The following is a 20,215-nucleotide window of genomic DNA, read 5'->3' on the forward strand; positions in this document are numbered from 1 at the left end:
TTTTTTAACTTATTTGTTATTATACAGCTAGTTCTGCTATAGAAGTTCTTAGTTTTTCCATTAAGAGGGGCGTATTGTCCCTCTTTTTTTTGCCACTTTCTGTCATCCTACTCTGGCAAAATTTTTGGATTCAGTGGATTTCAGTTGGTCATCCCCTAATCAGAGAGAGATATATGTACTTTGTTGTCAAGGATTCATAAAGAATATATTGCCCCTCCCACCTTCCCCTTAGCTTGAAAGCCTTTGAGTCTAAAGTCAAGGAAAATTATCTGAAACTTGAGGTCCAAGAAAAAAGTTAACTCATTTTCTGACCCAGCTCACAGTGGCTTAAACAAATAATATACCAATTTCTTAGTAAATAGTCCAGGCCTGGTACGGTACCCTAATTGTTGAGGACTGGAATTTTTTCATTTTTTTTGATACTCCCTAATTGTTGAGGACTAGAATTTTCTTTTTTTCTGACCCTCCTGGATTTGACTCATGCCTTAATATAACAACATCCTCATTTTTAAGGTTGTAGAATGGATGATCAAAAGAGGAAGGTGCAAAGGGCACATATGTTCTCCTGAGGAAGGCTATTTGGTGTTGCTCAGTAACATCATACCAGAGTCCCCATTGGCCAAAAATGTAGTCACACGATAACCCAATAAAGCAAATTGTTTTTTTTGTGGCAAAAGAGGAGAAGAAATATTCGTTGTGAGCTGGCTTTCTCCTTCACTACATCATTTATCAAGGCACTTAAAATGTTTATGCTCTTTGATTTGGAATTTATCTTATAGAATTGGGTATTATGGTTAAAACTTTGAAAATGCAGCAAATAGTAATTTTTAATGACAGATTTGAGTAAGTAGAAATGTTTTAACAATGGGTTAGTCAAAATTTGTGACATTGTCATTGAACATTATTTCCTTTTTGTACCTTCATATATATCCCAAAAGTTTTACAAAATTACGAAACCATTTAGTAATTCTTTTAGAGAGGATCTATGTAGAATAAATCTTGTTTCCTTGTATGTGAATACTAATTTCACTCTCCATTGTGAGAATATAATTACAGCTTCAAAGTTATTTTCTGTCAGCAATTTAAAGGTACTATTCCTTCTTGTTGTGTAATAAGTCTTATGTCAATTACATTGTTTAAAGAAAATCTTTAGTGTTTTTATTTATGTTTATATTCTTAAGTTTCACTATGTCCAAATGTATTTCTTTCATTTCTTGTAATCTGCTCCGAAAGCTTCTTTATTATAGCTTGTTTTTATTTGATGCTTTAGGTAATGGTCATCCTCTGTTTCATCTTCCAGCTCCCTAGTAGATATGTCAGTTTATGTGGTTAGTCCACTGTCTTATTCTCTAAATTTCATGTTTTTGTTTTTGTTTTTTTTAATTTCAAGACGAGTTGATTTTTTTTTCATAATTGTCTAGTTTTTCTACAAGACTGCACTTATTTTATGAATATGTTGCTTTCTTATTTGCTTTTGAGGTTGCTTTATTTAACTTATTTTTCAGGTACATATCCTTGTTTGTTGAGTTTATCTCTGTCACCGTGGATTTTGTCAGGTTTTTGATTATTGGTTGTGTTCTCATCTGTTGCAGAAGACTTCTCAGATTTATTGCCAGTAAAAGAGACATAGGATAGTGTTTTGTTTTTTAAATCCCTATTTTGGTTTCCATTGGCTGTCTGTTATACCCCACAGCCCATTGTTCTTTTTCTTGTATCAGTTCTATAGATTTGGTGTTAGTACAGAAGTGTTCATTGTTTATCAGTCTCATATCATGAATCTTCATGTTAGTATCACTTAATTGGAAAAAAGATATTTTAAACTTGTTAATTAGCAAGTAGATTTCAGTGTATTATTATCTTGTGATTTAACTTGATGTAATGTTGAAATATTTAAGTTGGTTTATAATCTAGTTCATTTCAGTGATAAATATGAACAAATTCTTTAATAATTTTTTAAGTGTACTGTGAATAAATTTTATTTAATTTTTTCCAGAATCATGCTCATGAGCATTTCCTGGATCTTGGGGAATCCAAAAAGCAACAAGCAAATCAACACAATTATCGTACAAGATCTGCACTGGAAGAGACTCCTAGACCATTGGAGGAGATAGAAAATGGCACTAGTTCTTCAGATGTAAGATCTCAGCACTTTCATAAATTTCTCTATCCATTTTTTTAATATGTCTTTCGTTGATATAAATTTAACTCAAAGATGACCAATTAAGTATTATATTATTGGTAACTTCCATTTACTGAAGACTTACTTCTGGGCATGGCATATATATTCATAATCTTAAATCCATAAAACAAATCACATTGCATGTGAGTTCTGAGGTTCAAAGGTGTTTAGAATTCACATCCACCTAACTATTAAATGTTATAGCAAGGATTACTTGCAGGTTCCCTTTACTGTAAAGCCAGACTTTTAAAATAATAACATATGATGCACTGGTGTAGTATAACTATGAGAATGAATCAATAGGCATTTGACAGTTTGGGTTAGTGTTTAATCTCAGTACCAGTTTAAAACCGCATCGTGATTTTTTTTTTTTTTAAGTATTTATCTTTCATAATTGCATCCATAAGTTTTTCCATCTAAATTATCCATTCTCTTAGCAAAGATCATCAGTTTGTAATCACAAACCAATGTTATTCAGTACTTAAAACCATGTCCTTATTCCTTCTCTCATCATTTCTTTTCCCCATAGTCAAGTCAGAGTTTCAGAGATGTAGTCACTTTATATATTGAGAGCTATTCACTTTTGGAGCAGTGTTTTCTCTTGTGGTATTAGACATATATGAATATTCTCTGAGTATGTTCTCTATGAACAAGCCAATATTAATTTATTGAGATTGCTTGAACCACAATTTAAAAGTTAGTCATCAAGCTTGGCACAGTGGTGTGGACCGGTAGTTTTCAGAACTTTTTGGAATGGTCCTAATTCATGTTTTTTGTTAAAATATTGAAACGGGAAAATTTTTCTCCAAAATATATTTTATTTAAATCATAAATGAATATATTCCATTATCCTCTCAAAGAATGATCCAAATGTGCCCAGCAAGTTTTAATAATGAACCATTTTTATAAAAAGTCGTCAAAAGTTTGGAATAAAACGACTTGACTTCAAATTAAGCTTATTGCTTACTACTTGTGCTGCCTCGGGCAAATTTCTTAACCTCTTTAAGCTATAGTCTCTTTTATTGAAACAGCTTCTTACCACCAAAACAGTTTTGTTGACACAAAATGGGATGATATAGACAAAAGTGCTGAAGAGTCATTTCTGACACGCAGTAAAAGCTTAATAAATGTGAAGGGCTGTTGTTATTGGAACATAGTTTATTTTAGCAAAGAAGTTATGTAAGATTTTGTGACCAAAAATCTGACTTTTTGAAGAAAATACTTTCACTCATAATATTCAGTGTTGGCTCATTAATATTTACTAAGGAAAAATTAATGTCTGGCTATTTTTTAATCCTCTTCCATTTGGATAAAACAATGGATTAGCCTGTTTTTTATGGCAAAACTATTTTAATAACAATAGGTAAAACATACTGTGCCTAATTTTAATATTAGGAAAATATATACAGAAAAAAATGCTTAATTTTTTTAAAGGCCTGAAAAGTAGAAGTTAATTTCAAATGTAAACTGGAATTTGATATCATTCAATTTAGAAGATATAAAGCTTTAAAAATGTTAATCTGAGAGATACTCTGAACCTAGTATTATTAAGTATTATGCCTTTGTACACATTAATTGTCTCACTTTTTTGAATAAAAATAAAAGCTGTTAAGGTTTTTAATTTAAATGTTCTAATACAATGGTATTTTATCATTGATATTTTCTATAATCATAGGACATGATTTTCTAAAATAATTTAACAAAGTTTGTCTTCAATGCCCCTTAGGAAGGTGAAGTGGTTGCTGTCAGTGGTGGAACATCTGAAGAAGAAGAGAGAGCTTGGCACAGTGATGGCAGTTCTAGGTAAATAAATGAATTTTGATTTTCCAAATGTTACATAAAATCTCTAGAAAGCTGAAAAAATATTTTTCTAACTAGCAAGACATTTCAAAGACTCCTTGTGTTTAAAGTTAATTCTTCTTCAAAGATTGTTTGTTTTTCAAAATTTAGGAAGTTTCTCTTTTTCTCTATTGAAAAAATATTTTGGAAATTGCAATTAGATATGCAAAATGATGCATTTAACAACCTACTTGGTATTGTTTTTTCTTAGTACTATTATTTATATATAATGCTGATTATATGCTAGTTTTATTACTGGTTTTAAGACATGTTTAAGCATCAAATCATGAAAGTAAGAATATCTTATAGAATTAACTATCTTATATAATGGATTTTATAGGATACTATCAATGTATTCTCTTCCAGCAATGAGAATAAGCTTTTTCTATTATTTTCATCTCATTTGACCACATTAGTGGGGATTGCTTTGATATTGGTGGTTGGAATTGTTAAAGGACTGATGGCCACAACTGACCTTGTAAGGTCTTAGTGGCAAGAAGCAATATATGCTTGGGGGATGATAATTATTCCCACCTCAGTGGCTCTTAAAATAGAAGTGCCAGGGGGAGCATTAAGTGGAGACCATAAGAGTTAATTTTATTAGTCCTAGAATTGAGGGCTTTCCTGTTTCCACAGTAGTGACTCCTACCAGTGATACACAGGTGCATATGGTTATGTCTAACAGTTTTCTGTGTTTGAGTTTTTTTCTTTTTTGGGGGGGTGCTGGGGATCGAACCCAGGGCCTTGTGCTTACAAAGCAAGCACTCTACCGACTGAGCTATCTCCCCAGCCCCAGTTTTCTGTGTTTGAAACATTGCAGTGAAGGAAATTTTTTGCTTTGTTTTTGCTCAGCTGTGGAAAAGAATATCTCAAACCATAAGACTACAGAGCAATTCTTTCTTGTATTGAGTGCTGGTGACTTTAGTAGTTCAGGACATTTGTTGTACAGAACAGTGGGTATGGGATTTGTAGTTACACTGGCAGAAGATATTCTATAAAAGCTGAATTCTGCTGAGGGACAGACAACTTAAGATTTTTAGGATGTGCCATTTACAGTGGCTGAGTGTGGAGTTAGTGTAAATAAAATGCTCATAAATAAATTGAGGCAAGCATATTTTGGGATATAGTATTTGAAAACATTTTTTATTTAAATTTTTAAAAATCATTTCAAATTTCATAATGAAATCATATTACAAATATTTTAGTTATTTGATTTTTGACTGAGAAGATTATTTCAGGGAAGTTTGAATAAATGCCTATAAGGAACATGTAGACTCTAGGGTAAGGGTAGCAGTGGTGGAATAAAACTCCAGAAAAATCTGTTCTTGCAATGTTAGCAGCACTATTTTTAGAGCTGTGAGATTAGATGTCACCAAATCTAGGCACTAAACTATTGATTTGAGCATAGTGTAACTTTGATTTCTTTAAGACCTTTGTATTTATAAGATTATTCAAAATGAAGTAGTTAAATATTCTCATGTACTAAAATTAAAATAGAAGATAACACAGTTAGATTATTTTGCCACAGTATCACTTCAGTAAGACAAATGTCTGAAAGTTAACAGAAAAGAAATGGCAAACATGATACATAAGATGTAAGAACTATATTTTTCCAAATCATAGCATGCTTTGAAACATAAGATGTTCCTAAGGTGCGGGGAGGTAGAATAATCTTATCTACATGAAATATCCTTTCTTTACATGGCAAGTAAAGTTTACAAGTACAACCTTTCTATACTTCTGATCCTACCAGTTCAATATCTGGCTACCCTGAGAACTTGATCAGGAATTCTAGCTCTTCTCAAAAAAGGAAGTCCCTGCTGGGCACAGTACACTTGTAAACACAGCTGCTTGGGAAGTGGAGGCAAGAGGATGCCAAGTTTGGGGCCACTCTATAACTTATACTCTGTCTCAAAACAAAACAAAACATAAAAGGGCTGGGGCCGTAACTCAGTGGTAAAGAACCTTTGGGTTCTATTCTCAGTACTACAAAAATTTAAAAGGAAATCCTTATGTCTCTTCTTTCATCTTGATACCTTCTGTGCTTTTCAATTCTCTTTCTGTTGTTGTGAGAACCAAGGAAGGTAACACCCCTTCTTATTTTTGTTTGTCTGATAATACTATTAGCAAAATTCAGAAATCAGCATTTTTCTTAAGATCACAGAAGGTACTTAAGTTTATTTTTTTTTACTTAAACTGTGACCTTATTCAAAGTTTTGAGATATTTAAGCCACAGAATTATAAGAAACTTTTGAAAATTAAGAAAATATTTTAGATCAAGTGTGTACTATTCTATCATTCCTTTTTCTATTGTAATCTTTTCCTTTATATAAAACAAAGTCTTAAACTATATCCTCTGTTTATATATTATATATTGGAAATCCCTTCTTTCCTCTTAGTGACTACTCAAGTGATTACTCTGACTGGACAGCAGATGCAGGAATTAATTTGCAACCACCAAAGAAAGTTCCCAAGCATAAAACCAAGAAAGCAGAAAGCAGTTCAGATGATGAGGAAGAATCTGAAAAACAGAAGCAAAAACATATTAAAAAAGAAAAGAAAAAAGTAAATGAAGAAAAAGATGGACCAACATCACCAAAGAAAAAGAAACCCAAAGAAAGAAAACAAAAGGTTGATTTTTAGAAATTGTAAATTTTGTGTTTTCTTATATGAAAATGACTTAAAGTATGCATTTTTACAGCATAGTTGAACTTCAGCATTATTAACCTTAACAATATCTATTAGCAAATAGTAATAGAAAATACTTGAATGGGACTGGGGATATAACTTAGTTCATAGAGTGCTTGCCTGTCAAGTATAAGGCCCTGGGTTCAATCCCCAGCACCGCAAAAAAAAAAAAAAGAATGAAAATACTCGAAAACTCAGATGTATAAAGTATACCAAAGTACATTTAGGTTATACAGGCTTTTATATGTTTAACATGTAATGCTGTTTACTTACAAATATAAGTAAATATTGAACATTTTAATCTTAATACATGGACAGATTTTTTTCTTGGGACTTATATATATATTTTATGTAAAAAACAGTGCTACAAAACGAAGTATTTTTCTACTTGATTGCATTCATGTTTAACCACTCTAATTGTTATTGCTAAAAATAAACAAAGTCTAGGGAAAATATCACATATAATACAAATGACAAAATTGTCGTAGTTGACCACAAAGCAAATACGAATCCAATGCTGAATTTTTAAAATAGTCTTGTAACAAGTCTTTATTTACTTACCTAGTGTGTGAACCATAATTTTTCAGTCCTTATATGACAGTAGTATTGATTTGTTAAGTCTGTGGGTAATTTTAGAGAGAGCAAAGAAAGAAAAAATAAATTTTAAGGAAAAAAGATTAATCCACTCTCATGGAGTTGAAATTCTTTAACCAGTGAATGAAAATAGGGACTGTTTAAATTTTGCTCTAAAGTACATGCAATATGAGGGACATGATGTTTGCTCTTTAAAATAATATAATAGGGAATCATATTTGGTTGAGTTCATGTTTATTTCAGCTTTATAATTATGAATTACTTTAATTTGGATTCTATAACTACTCTTCTTATCACTTTCTTTGCTTTTGTTTGGGGAAGCTTTACTAAAGAGAATGCCACATTTGCCCATATGTTTTTTGTTTGTTTCTCCTGAGAGTGATGATAAATATATTCATTGTTTTATGTGGTAGAAAGATTGGTTAAAGAAAACTGATTTAGCCATGTGTCTGGCTAATAATGTAAATGATCTTTTTCATCAGTTTTGATGAACTTTTGAGATTTGCCAGCAGTACGTCACAGCAAGAACATAATTCTTTGATCCCAAGAGTATCGGTTCCTTTATCTCCCTTAGTTTGATAGTTGTCTGCAAACTAATACCATGGTTTCCTTTGTTCATGGTCACATTTGAATCTTCTGTTAACTGTTGGCATATTTCAGTTTCACTGTTTGCTGTGACAGTGTGTCATGAAAGGAGCTATGCATGGAACATACTTTAATAAGGTTAAGATGCTACAGCTTATTGCCTTGAGTTTAAATTTTGTTCACATGCCTACCAGTAGCAGTAGATGGACTTATTTTTATTACTTAATCTTTAACTTATATCCAATAACACAATAGTATTTCTATTTATTTTTATATATTTATTTCTGAGTTGGAGTCTTGCCATGTTACCCAAACTGGGCTTGAACTGGCAATCCTATCTAAGCCTCCGTAAGTAGTTGGGATTACAGGTGTGTGCCACAGGCCTGGCTTAGTATTTCCCTTATGCAAAGTTATAGAGTTAAAAAGTGGTTAATATGTTATTGCATGTGTAAACAAATAAAAACATTGTCTCATATGGCTAATTCTGTTATAATTAAGCCAGACAAAAAAAAAGGTGAGGGAGTATAGAAAATGCTAAGTAAAAGTAGAATTCTTCAGAGACGTAGTAAACATATCTTAGGTGACGTGCGCACACACACACACACACACACACACACACACATCTATTTCTCATGTCATTTAGAGCTCTGGAAACTATGTAAGACATAATATTTATTCTAAAAATGATGTGTGCCTAACAAGATGCCCCAAGATAAAAAGAGGAAATGCTACATGATCTATTAACATTTATTTCATTGAGAGATTAATTTTAGAGATAACTCAAAAATTAAATGGGAACATTTTATAGTAGGGTTTCAGATAAGATCTCAGAATAAAAAAAGATTTGAGCTGGGCTTAGAAGCATTCCCATGAGTGGAGAAGCAAAGGAATCAGCTGGCTGTACATCCTCAAATAATACAATCTCAAATCACGAAGCTGGAAAATTTGAGAAATATTCAATTTTCAGCACCACACACTGGCATTAAAGTCTCCAACACATACCTTGAGGGCACATTGAAGATCTAAATCATAACAGGGTTATAGTATGTATGTATACGTATATATAGTTATAGTACTATACTTAATGAATAATAGAGTGACTACTTGATAACTATTGACAAATCATATAACTGGATATAATTTAACTTAATAATGAATCTCAAATCTAATATATACAAAACTTACTTCCCAAGCTTTCTTCTCAAATACGCTCTACCCCACCTCTTATCACACTGATAACAACTCCTGAGTTTTCTATACCCAGACACCTGAAATTATGCTTAATTCCTTTTTCTGTTATGTTCAACATCCATTCTATCAGAGAATTAATCTGGCTCTGTCTTCTAAATTTATTCAGCATTTGACCATTTTGTACTGCTTGCACTGCTATTACACTGTTGTGAGCCACCATGAACTATTGTATTACTACAATAACCCCCCAACTGTTTTCCTCCTTCTGCCCCTTTCTTCCTAGGTCTAGTCTCTAAAGCTGCGGATGATAAACTTTTTTTATATAGGACCAGCCACTCCACAATTATAGCCTGATAGAAGCCTTAGATAATACATGAATGAATGGGTACACTTGTATTCTGATAAAACTTGATTTATAAAAGCGGTTGGCAAACTGGAGTTGAACTGTGGACCATGATTTGCCAGTCCTTGTTCTGATGCATACATAGTTATGCTCTTCTGAAATACTGTACCCCCAATTCTCCATTGAACCCATCTCACATGTAGGAAGTACCTAAGGACTTTACTTCTCCCTTGTTCTCTAAGATGAGAGTGTCCCTGATGTGTTTGAGAAACTTCACAGTGTGATTAATAAAAAGAAGAGGACAATGTATAATGGGAAGCAATTACAGAAGTATCTGCTGCAGTGCTGGGCATGGTGATATATGCACTGAGGTCCCAGCTACTTGGTGGACTCAGGAAGGAGGATCACAAACCAAGGCCAGTCTGGACAATAGTGATGCCCTGTTTTAAAAAAATTTACCTGCTGCCAGTAGTGTTCATCATATCTAAGGCATTGCTTCATTCAGTAAACGTTCATTAATGTAGTGGTAACTGCTTCCTTTAAAAAAAGAAAAAAAAAAAAAAAAAAAAAACAGAATAAAATTTAGAAGGCTTGGCGCATAAATACTGAACCACAACGTTTTAAATCAATTGCACAGTTTATCTAGTTATAATACTAGGTTTCACAGACTCTCTGTCCATTTTTATTAAGTTAAGGTAGCAATAATAATGACCATTAAGGCTGCTTGTAGGTGTTCAGTAAAGTTAAAAAAAAAAAACAACAAGCACCTTTTCTCAGATGCATAGTTTTATTTTTATCCATGAAAGTTAAAAAGTAAAGGATATGGCTTGACAACATTTCATTTGGAAAAACAAAATCTGATTTTTTATTTTTTTTATTTTTATTTTTTGGAAGGAGCTTAACATGAGCCAAGAGTGAAATTGCTATTTAAGAAAGGGAGAGGAGGACTAGGATATAACTCAGTGACAGAGCACTTACCTAGGATGTTTGAGGCTCTGGGTTTGACCCCCAGCACTGCAAAAAAAACAAAAACAAAACAACAACAAAAAAAAAAGGGCAAAAGAAGGGGAGGGGAGCATTCTCCGTCTATTTAGAAGTATAATGTCAAGCACATGGAAATAATTAGCTCTCTGTATTTTGTAGGAATACCTAACCCATATGAGAATATATTCTTATTTCTAACACTAAGAATAGGATTTTTTTTAAAAAACTCAAATTACATTATGATTTGTTATAAGTAGTGTCTGTAAAACTGATAGTATTTTTAAAGGGCAGAGACTACACATAGCTTACACTTGTGGGAATGTCTCATCTAGTTTTGTGAATGTTGTCTATAGATTTTGATTTTGCTGTCTAATTTTTATCAACAATTTGGATTAATTGAACAATTGTTGCGGCTGCCATTTTCTAGAATAAGATTTTTAATGTTTAAAGAATATAATTTTTGTACAAAGTCTCTTTCCTTCTTTTCTTTAATGATCTCTATTGTGCTGTTTTGGATAATATTACTTTGTAATGTTCTGAACTTTCTTAGAGATTGGCTGTGGGAGAACTAACTGAAAATGGTTTGACATTAGAAGAATGGCTACCATCAACATGGATTACAGATACTATTCCCCGTAGATGTCCATTTGTGCCACAGATGGGTGATGAGGTACTTTGAAACTTTCTAATTACCATTTGTTTTTGTTTGTTTGTTGTTTCTTTTCTTTTTTTTTTTTGTTAATAATGACATCCTGGAACATTTTATAGCTCTTGAAACACAACTATAGAAGATTGCAACAGGTTCATACAGATATCTCATTCTAAATGTTCATAGCTGTGTATGGAGAAAGTACAATTAGGAAAGATTTAAGACTACTATAAATTTGTGATCATCTAAATATTATAAAAGAATGGAAGCTTTGTGTGTAATTCCAGCAACTCAGGAGGCTGAAGCAAGAGGATCACAAGTTCAAGGCCAACCTGGGCAACTTAGCAAGACCCTGTCTCAAAATAGAAAAGGCTGAGGAAGTAGCTCCGTGGTAGAGTCCTTCTGGGTTTAATCACCAGTGATGCTTTTTTTTCTTTAAAAAAATTTTAAAAAATTTTTTAATAAAGATTTTATTTCTAGTTTTCTTTCTAAAGAAATATATTAAATGGATATTAATATATTTGTTTCTCTTAATTTAAAAATTAAATATATAGCATGTTAAAAATGAAATTTAGCATTTTTTTGCATGTAATTTTACGTCAAAAAAGTTTCATTTACCCATATGTTCATAATTTGTTTCTAAATCTACGGTCTTCTAAGAACTATTATTTATTTTGTTTGAATTTTTATTTTCGGCAGAGCTGGGGCTCAAACTCAAGGCTTCACAGCAGTTAGGCAAGGGCCTTACTACTGAACTATATTTCAACCCTCTATTTCACTTTTGAGAAAATAAGATTGGCATCCCTTGCCTGGGCATGGTGGTGCAAGCCTGTAATTCCAGAAACTTGGGAGACTGAGGCAGGAGGATCGCAACTTCAAAACCAGCCTCAGTAACTTAGTGAGACCCTGTCTCAAAATTAAAAAAGGACTGGGGATGTGTCTCAGTGGTTGAAATCCTCTGGGTTCAATTCCTAGGACCAAAAGAAAAAAAATGGCACTCCCATTTTAGGCTGTGTACTTATAAACTTAGAATGAAAATGTAAAGATTTAGATCAAAAGTTCTCACTCAGGGTCATGTTCCTTATTTTATACACAGAGATATAGTGTTATCTGGTGTCTAACAGTGATAGTAATAAAAATTGAAAAGAAGCTGCTTTCATAAATCACTCTAATTTGTGCTAAAGTGGTAACTGACAGTTAAAAAAGAAAAACAAAAACTTTAATGCAAGAGTGACTCTAAAGGACAGTCTGGAATAATTTTTTTAGAGATCCTGTTTGTGTCAAAAGATTTGAGGAACTTGGAGCATCACACACTGTTATGGTATAAGTGAAATATAATGATTGGTTCTACAGATCCTGCAACATTAAGAAGAGGCTAAATTATATTTACTATGGTATTTCAGGATCGTCAGAAAGTTTATAACTCCTTGTTAAATGATTTCCTTTCAAATTGTTTACGTTGTATTTTTGGGTATTGGTGTTTGAACAGGTAAATCCTTTTTATTCAGCACCATTGCTCCATTTGAAGTTGCATATAACTGAAATAGTAATGAATAGAGTGAATGTAGTAGGAAAAGTGGCTAATTCAAAGTCTTACTAAGAACTTAATAGCATTTTTTCAACAAGCTTTTTAAATTTTTAGTGCTGAGAATATTACTTGGTGTCAAATTATTGTGTTCAAATAATTGGCAGTTGTTAGAAGTCACCTAAATTTAACCTTCATGAAATGAGAATAAGCAAATGCGGTGCTATCTTACTAAAATTTTTATGTTAAGGATCAAGTTCGATAAAATATATGTGAAAATACATATTTTATTTTAAAGTTTCTGCATATATATAAAGTTCCTGCTAAAAATGTAAGAAAAAAATAGGTGAACATAAACTTATGATTCCTGGTTACAAGTGACTTTATTATGCAAGAGAAATTAAATTACTTTGAACTAAGAATAGAATGTTGAAATAAAAACTTAATGCCCCATCTTAAATTTCTAAGTGTATACCAGAGTAGTGCTATTTAGAACACTTTGGTTATGATGAAATGGTGCTAAAACAATTTGAGGAACTGAGGGGGGAAAGTCAGTATCAGAATTTCTTTAGCTTAGAAGACAGATTTGGGGGGCAGTTTTATATCTTGCATCTTGGAAACATACTCAGGTTTTAAAATTGTGGCTTTTATTTACTTTTTAGGTTTATTATTTCCGACAAGGACATGAAGCATATGTTGAAATGGCCCGGAAAAATAAAATTTATAGTATCAATCCAAAAAAACAGCCATGGCATAAAATGGAACTACGGGTATAGTATTCATTATGTAACCCCAAAGATTCATTGAGGGGTTATGGAGAAAATTGTATTAAGGGTTACTATTTACACTATAAGAAACTGTATAATGAAGTTCCCTTGTTTAATTGAAGTGGTTCTGGAGATTAGGAGGGGTTTGATTTTCAGTCAAAGAAACACAAGAACAAGTTTATATTCACTGATATACTTTATAAATTGGGTACAAAATTTGGTCAGCGTGAACACTAGATAACACTAATGTCTAAGGTAAATTTTATATTTGTCATATGATGAGTGTCTCTAGATTTATCAGCAGGAGTTTGAAATTATCTACCTTTCTTTGAAACTAAGTTGGAAAACTATTATATTTCATAAAAAAAATGCAGTGCAACCTGTAAACCATAAAGTGCACAAATCTTAAAGACATGGCTTAGTAAGTTTTTATATATACATAGTAATTGCCATGCAGATTAATATTAGCAATCTGTTTTGTAGTTTACTTTATTAATGTGATTTCTTATTTTCTTTATCTTAGGAACAAGAATTGATGAAAATAGTTGGCATAAAGTATGAAGTAGGATTACCTACACTTTGCTGCCTTAAACTTGCTTTTCTAGATCCTGACACTGGTAAACTGACTGGTGGATCATTTACCATGAAGTAAGGATTATTTAAAGTCAATGGTTTCTTAGTATTGTAGATTGTTTTTAAGATTCAGATAAATTTGAACATGTTTTGGATATTTTTACCTAAAATATGATCTAATCAACTTATTTCCATTTGTAATTAGGTACCACGATATGCCTGATGTTATAGATTTCCTAGTCTTGAGACAACAATTTGATGATGCAAAGTATAGGCGGTGGAATATAGGTGGGTGATACATATTTGAAGTCATGGATGTTTGGTGTCTTCTTTTCAACCTTATAATTGATTTACTCTTTTTCATAATTAGAAAAAGATACCTTGCCATTCATAATAATGTTAATAACAAAGTATGATATGTATTAGAGGTATTTTTAAGTTTTGTTTAAGATTGAAAATACTTTAGTTGATGCTTAAATTTCATACCATTTTATCTCTTACATTTGGTAACTTTATAAGACTATAATTTTTCAACTATTTTACATGTTGAATTAAGTATTTATCCAAAAACATTAATAATAACAATTCATGTTTGATATCAGAAGAAGCCTTAAGAAAATGAGTGATAATTTTTACTGGGGCTAAAACTAAACTGACTTTATTATTTTTTAATTATTCTTAACTCTGTTATAACCTTTAAAAATAATACTTAAAAGTAATATTGTAACAAGTTTCAAAAAACTTGGAAATCATAAATATCTCCAGGCATTTAAGTTGCTTTTGTTTATGTACAAATGGATGTCATATGTATTAAGTAGTTCTTAAGAATTTGAGATAAAGCCACTGTCATCTTGGAGTGCAGTCTGGTGTATAGATAATACATATGGTTTAGCAAAACACATCAATTGATATGTTAGTTATCTTTCCTCCAGTGTCATTGGAAGACATTGGCATAGTGATTTATCATTTATTGATCTTGGTAAACTTGGTTTAAAAAAACAATTGTCCAGGTGCTCTGATGCATGCCTATAATCCCAGTGACTGGGGAGGCTGAGGCAAGAGGATTGTAAGTTCAGGGCCAGCCTCAGCAACTTAGAGAGACCCTGTCTCAAAAAATACAAAGGTCTGGGAATGTCTCAATGGTAGAGTACCCTGGGTTCAATCCCCAGTACTCCCTTCCCTCAAAAAAAAAAAGAATAATAATTTTTACTTTAGCCTTTCCTCAGAAACATTTTAAGGCTTACTCTGAGAAAGTAGGCTTCATTCTTCGCTTGACTTTATTATTAGTCTACAGATACTGTTCATTATGGTTAAGTTTGCATTTTCCAATCTTCCTCTTTAACTTAATATCATCATTCTGTGTAGGGTCATAAGAGGTCTGTAAAACTCATAATTACCTTTGCAGGAAAGCTTGTGGTGTCAAGAACACTGTTTATAGAATTATAAGGACGCATATTAAGTACCTCTCCCCCCAGTATTGCTGATTTAACTTATTTTTTTAATTATGTGGATCACTTTCTATGTTGCATTTTCAGTACCTTAGACTTATATTTTAGGAAAAAGGCAATTAAACACAACAAACACACATTTCAGAGTAATGAGACAGCCTTTGCTCTTGTACAGGTGACCGTTTCAGATCAGTCATAGATGATGCCTGGTGGTTTGGAACAATTGAAAGTCAAGAACCTCTTCAGCCTGAATACCCTGATAGTTTGTTTCAGTGCTATAATGTTTGGTAAGGAAATACTTGTATTTTTTTATTAGGCTTGTCTTGCTATGAAGTAGTTCTCCATCTATTAAGAAAGGGATACAGGTATTTCTTGCAAATACTAAGGAAGTTATTTTTGTTACTTATAAAAATTGTAAGATGTATATTTTTTAATGTAAAATTTTTCCTTTCTTAAAGCTGGGACAATGGAGATACAGAAAAGATGAGTCCTTGGGATATGGAGCTTATACCTAATAATGGTAAGTATATGTTAGACTTTATGCATCAACCTTATGAAGTTGATTTCTTAAATAAGAAATGTGATTTGTTAACTCACTGCCACATAAGATTGTTGTGAAGATCCAACAGGAAATATTAATTCAAAAAATATTTGCTGTACACCCATTATTGACCCCAAAGGTTAGGGACGCCCAGCAGTAAACAAGATAGACATATTCCTTGCCTACTGGAATTCATAGTTTAACAGGGAAGATTGAAATTAATTTATTACAACTAAATATGAATGTTTTTTATTAGTTATTATTCAGCCCTAAAAACGAGCATTTAGGGACATTTTTTGTAACTCCAGCAGAATAATTATATAACATAATAGTTAAAAGGTCATGCTTTTGAGTCAGACTTAGATTCATATGCTCGCGCTGCCATTTTCTATGTGATCTTGGCAAGTTCCATAAAGTCTAAGAACCTCAATTTCTTAGGACAGCCTTTGATTATTTAAACAAATACCTTTCTTATAGGGCTGCTTTGAGGATTAAATGGCATCATGTGTATAAAGTGCTTATTATAGAGCCTGACACATGTAAGAGCTCAATGAAGAGGTAGTTGTAATTAATAATAATCATCATCTTGCATATTGTCTGACACACTCAGGATTTGGGAGTTAGCCCTAGGCAGTGAGTATGACATCTTCCTTATACTGAGAAAAGGTGGGTATGGCTGAAGCATGGAGATTCCATTTTCTTTCTATCTCATTACCTGTTTTGTTTCAATTTTTAAAAAAAATACAACACACACAAATATACCTTTTTAGGATCAAAGTGACATATCGTAGATCATTAGTGATTATAGAGGGTGAAATTATGAGGACTTTATAAATTACCTTTTACATTTTGTATGAGTTTTTAATAATACATTACTTTTACTGTCAGATAAAAATCAAGATCTTTAAGAAAGAATAAATGTCTGATTTGTAATATAGTAGAAATAATCATTTATAAATGGAATTGCTGAGTAGTTGTGCTCTAAAATGTCAGAAAAGGTAGACCTCTTGGGGAAGTTAACAGTCTGGAAAATCTTAGAAATGAGAAAATGGTCATATTGATATCATTTGTCTGAGATTAGTTTTTTGCACAAATTATCACTGAAAATTTAATACCAGTAAGATATTTTTCATCTCACTGCTAAATTAAAGCTGTTTAAAACTATAAAGTGTCTTAATTTGTAAACATGTTACATGTCTTATCTGATTTTGCCTCTTTCTTGTGAAACTTTGAATTCAAAGTTGAGTTTAATAATAGGGCTAATATGAGAGTAGTGAAACTGGTGTTCTAATACTTTGGATATTTATAAATGAATTAGTGACACTGATTAACTATGCTTTTCCTATCTAAATATATCTCTGTGCGTGGTGTTGATGGGTTGTTGTTTTTGTTGTACTTGTATACATAGAGTTTAGTTAACAGTGTAATGAAGAAGAATTTTATACATAATCATTGGCATATTTCCCAGATGAAGTCTAGTCCAAAGGAATTATCTGGCAAATTTGTAGATTTTGTCATCACCACCCTCAAATGATTTTCTTAGTTAAAATGTTAAAACTTTAGACATGAGAAAAGCTTACTTTTATCACCTCAGAGCAAAAACAAGAACTATCTGTTAGTATTCACAATTCTGTTTCTACATTAGAAAATTTTGGGATTTGATTAAAGTATTCTTGAAAAATGTTTTCTTTAGTTCAGTTTCACCTTGTGTGGTTTATTAAAGCAAATGTGGCAATTAAATTAAGTGATTTAGAAGACTTTGAGATTTGCATCTTTTTATAGAAATGTTTTCTCTTTCCTGTAACTACACTACAGAGCAAGTTTTTTGGTATAATTTTGGAGAAGTAATCATGATAATTTAGAGGATAATTTACAAATTTAGTATCCTTTAAAACTAATTTAAATTTTATTAACCCTTGAAATACATTTTCCTTTATGAAAATGAAGAATGTACTTACCAAATATTTATAAAATCCATTTTGCTTTCTAAAGGTAACCTAAGCATTAATTGCCAAATTTTCACTGACCACCTTTTCTACTTTTCAGCTGTATTTCCAGAAGAACTAGGTACCAGTGTTCCCTTAACTGATGTTGAATGCAGATCATTAATCTATAAACCTCTTGATGGAGAGTGGGGTACCAATCCCAGGGATGAAGAATGTGAAAGAATTGTTGCAGGAATAAATCAGTTGATGACACTAGGTAAATACCAACAACATAGAAGTATAGAAATGGGGAGAAGGCAGAAAGCAAATTACAGTAAAAATACTATGCCAGCAAAAAACAAAACAAAATTCTACAGTGCTTTTCAAGCATTTCTAATGGGAATCTTTTTTTGAAGGAGATCTTAACATAGGATTTAAGTATCTAAAACAGATATAAATCAAATTTCTCTGCTGAATTTCAGAATAAGAGCATCTGATAAATGCCAGCGGTATCGGAAAAATTTGGATCCTCCGCAATCAATTTGAAAAGCCTTGGCATATTCAAACTGACATGATTTAAACTGGAGAGGAGTATAGGAAGCTAAATTTTAAATATATAAATAGTTGTACCAGTTTTCCCCCAACTGTATTACACATACATGAGATAATCTTTGTTAGGGGAGAGAACAGGATGTATGAACTGATAGGCATCAATTTTTCTTTTTTTTTTTTAAAGCAGTAACTACAAAACTCTTATTATCTAAACTCTGGGCTTCCAAAGTAACTCTCAGCTAGTTTGGTTTATAGCAATGCACTCTGGCAGCAAGCAATTAGCTTCAAAGAGTTTAGGGAGAAATAAACATGAGTAAGAAGAGCTGAAGATAATAGACATAGATTGTAGGATATCCAAATCCGAAGGCTATTTTAGGTAAGAAGTAGTTTTACATATGAGTGAGTTAAAAAAATAGGGGACAATTTTAACTATATTATGGTTTATGCTCTACCAGTTTACTTTGTGCCTTTGAATCAGTTATACTGAGTCAAAAATTTCTGAATCTGTTTTCTTCTGTCTCATTGCCTGATATTTCACAGAATAATATAAAAATGAGGTAAGATGGTAAGATTTGAGAAAGGTCATGTTTAAATGCAATATGCTAATGGCTTTAACAAATATGTAGATTCAGGGATCACCAGCTATCAGTTGTAGAAATAAGTGTGTTCTTAATAAGTCAGTTTTAGGTATTTTCTTCATAGACTTATTAGGGTATTTATTCATCTTATCCATTTTATGAATAAAAAAATTCCCAGAATTTTGCAATGTAAATGTAATAAAAAGTAAGACTTTGTTAAACTGTGTAATTTAATGAAAAGACAGTGCAAGACTGATGTTTATGTGAATTAGGACTTGGTCTTAATTTGAGCAGAGTTCCTTTTGAATTATTTTGAACATACAAATATAAATTTAAAAATTTATTTATTTTAGATATTGCTTCAGCATTTGTGGCCCCTGTGGATCTGCAAGCTTATCCCATGTACTGCACTGTAGTGGCATATCCAACGGATCTAAGTACAATTAAACAAAGACTGGAAAACAGATTTTACAGGTTAGAACCATTTGATGTGGATGCTACCAAAACGAAGCTGAATGATCCTTTCACTCTTTGGCCAATCTTGTACAGCTTTGTTTCTTAACTTTATATGTTTACAAATGTACATATAAAACACCTGGGGATCATGTTGAAAGGTAGGATCTGATTTAGTAGGTTGAAATAGGACATGATATTCTTTTCTAACAAATTCCTTATAATCTTGATTCCGCTTGTTTATTTGAACGTGATTCCGGGCTATAATTTTTTCTAGATGTGATATGACTTGGTGGTCATTTTCTTCATATGGTACTTTATAAAGCAAGCCAAAGTTTTAATTTTCTCTTAGCCTATGAGAATTTTTGTTTGTTCATAGATTTTTCTTAAAATATCAAAAATTATATCTTTGCTTATATTCAACTTATGAATACTTTTGAAAAATGCAATTAGAAAAGATTATTTTTCATAATTGAAGACTAGTATGCAAAAGAACTAGAGTTAAAAAGCTAGATGTAATTTCAGTTAAATTTGTTTTTTCCAGTTAACTGTCTTGATAAACATTGAGTTCTTAATCTTGGAAAATTTTTTGCAAGCTTTTTCTTCCCCCTAAAACATTACCTGAAATGTTTTGTCAAAACTGAATTTAAATCTGTAGTTTTCACATAATGAAATTGCATTTATAGTTTTAATTTTTCTTGTATGACTTTTGCCCTGGCAGGCCAACAACACTAGAGCTTTCTTTTTATGACTAATTTTAAATCCTTCAGTTCTTTGTGTTAACTTAGGCAGTTTTCATTC

The 20,215-nt window shown here is 31.8% G+C and overlaps 1 protein-coding gene across 1 annotated transcript in view; it reads left to right on the plus strand.

Moving 5' to 3' along the window:
• The window catches only part of PHIP (PHIP subunit of CUL4-Ring ligase complex), a 121,226-nt gene that overhangs the window by 81,050 nt on the left and 19,961 nt on the right, over positions 1–20,215 (plus strand). Inside the window, exons 21-31 of the mRNA XM_079147138.1 lie at positions 1,994–2,134; positions 3,906–3,982; positions 6,418–6,649; positions 10,954–11,073; positions 13,240–13,347; positions 13,868–13,992; positions 14,123–14,205; positions 15,541–15,652; positions 15,824–15,885; positions 17,953–18,108; positions 19,315–19,435. Coding sequence (XP_079003264.1) covers positions 1,994–2,134; positions 3,906–3,982; positions 6,418–6,649; positions 10,954–11,073; positions 13,240–13,347; positions 13,868–13,992; positions 14,123–14,205; positions 15,541–15,652; positions 15,824–15,885; positions 17,953–18,108; positions 19,315–19,435 — 1,337 coding nt within the window. The remainder of the gene's footprint in view (positions 1–1,993; positions 2,135–3,905; positions 3,983–6,417; positions 6,650–10,953; positions 11,074–13,239; positions 13,348–13,867; positions 13,993–14,122; positions 14,206–15,540; positions 15,653–15,823; positions 15,886–17,952; positions 18,109–19,314; positions 19,436–20,215) is intronic.

This window comes from Sciurus vulgaris (assembly GCF_902686455.1).
Source record: "Sciurus vulgaris genome assembly, chromosome: 7".
In the NCBI taxonomy this organism is placed as follows: Eukaryota; Metazoa; Chordata; class Mammalia; order Rodentia; family Sciuridae; genus Sciurus; species Sciurus vulgaris.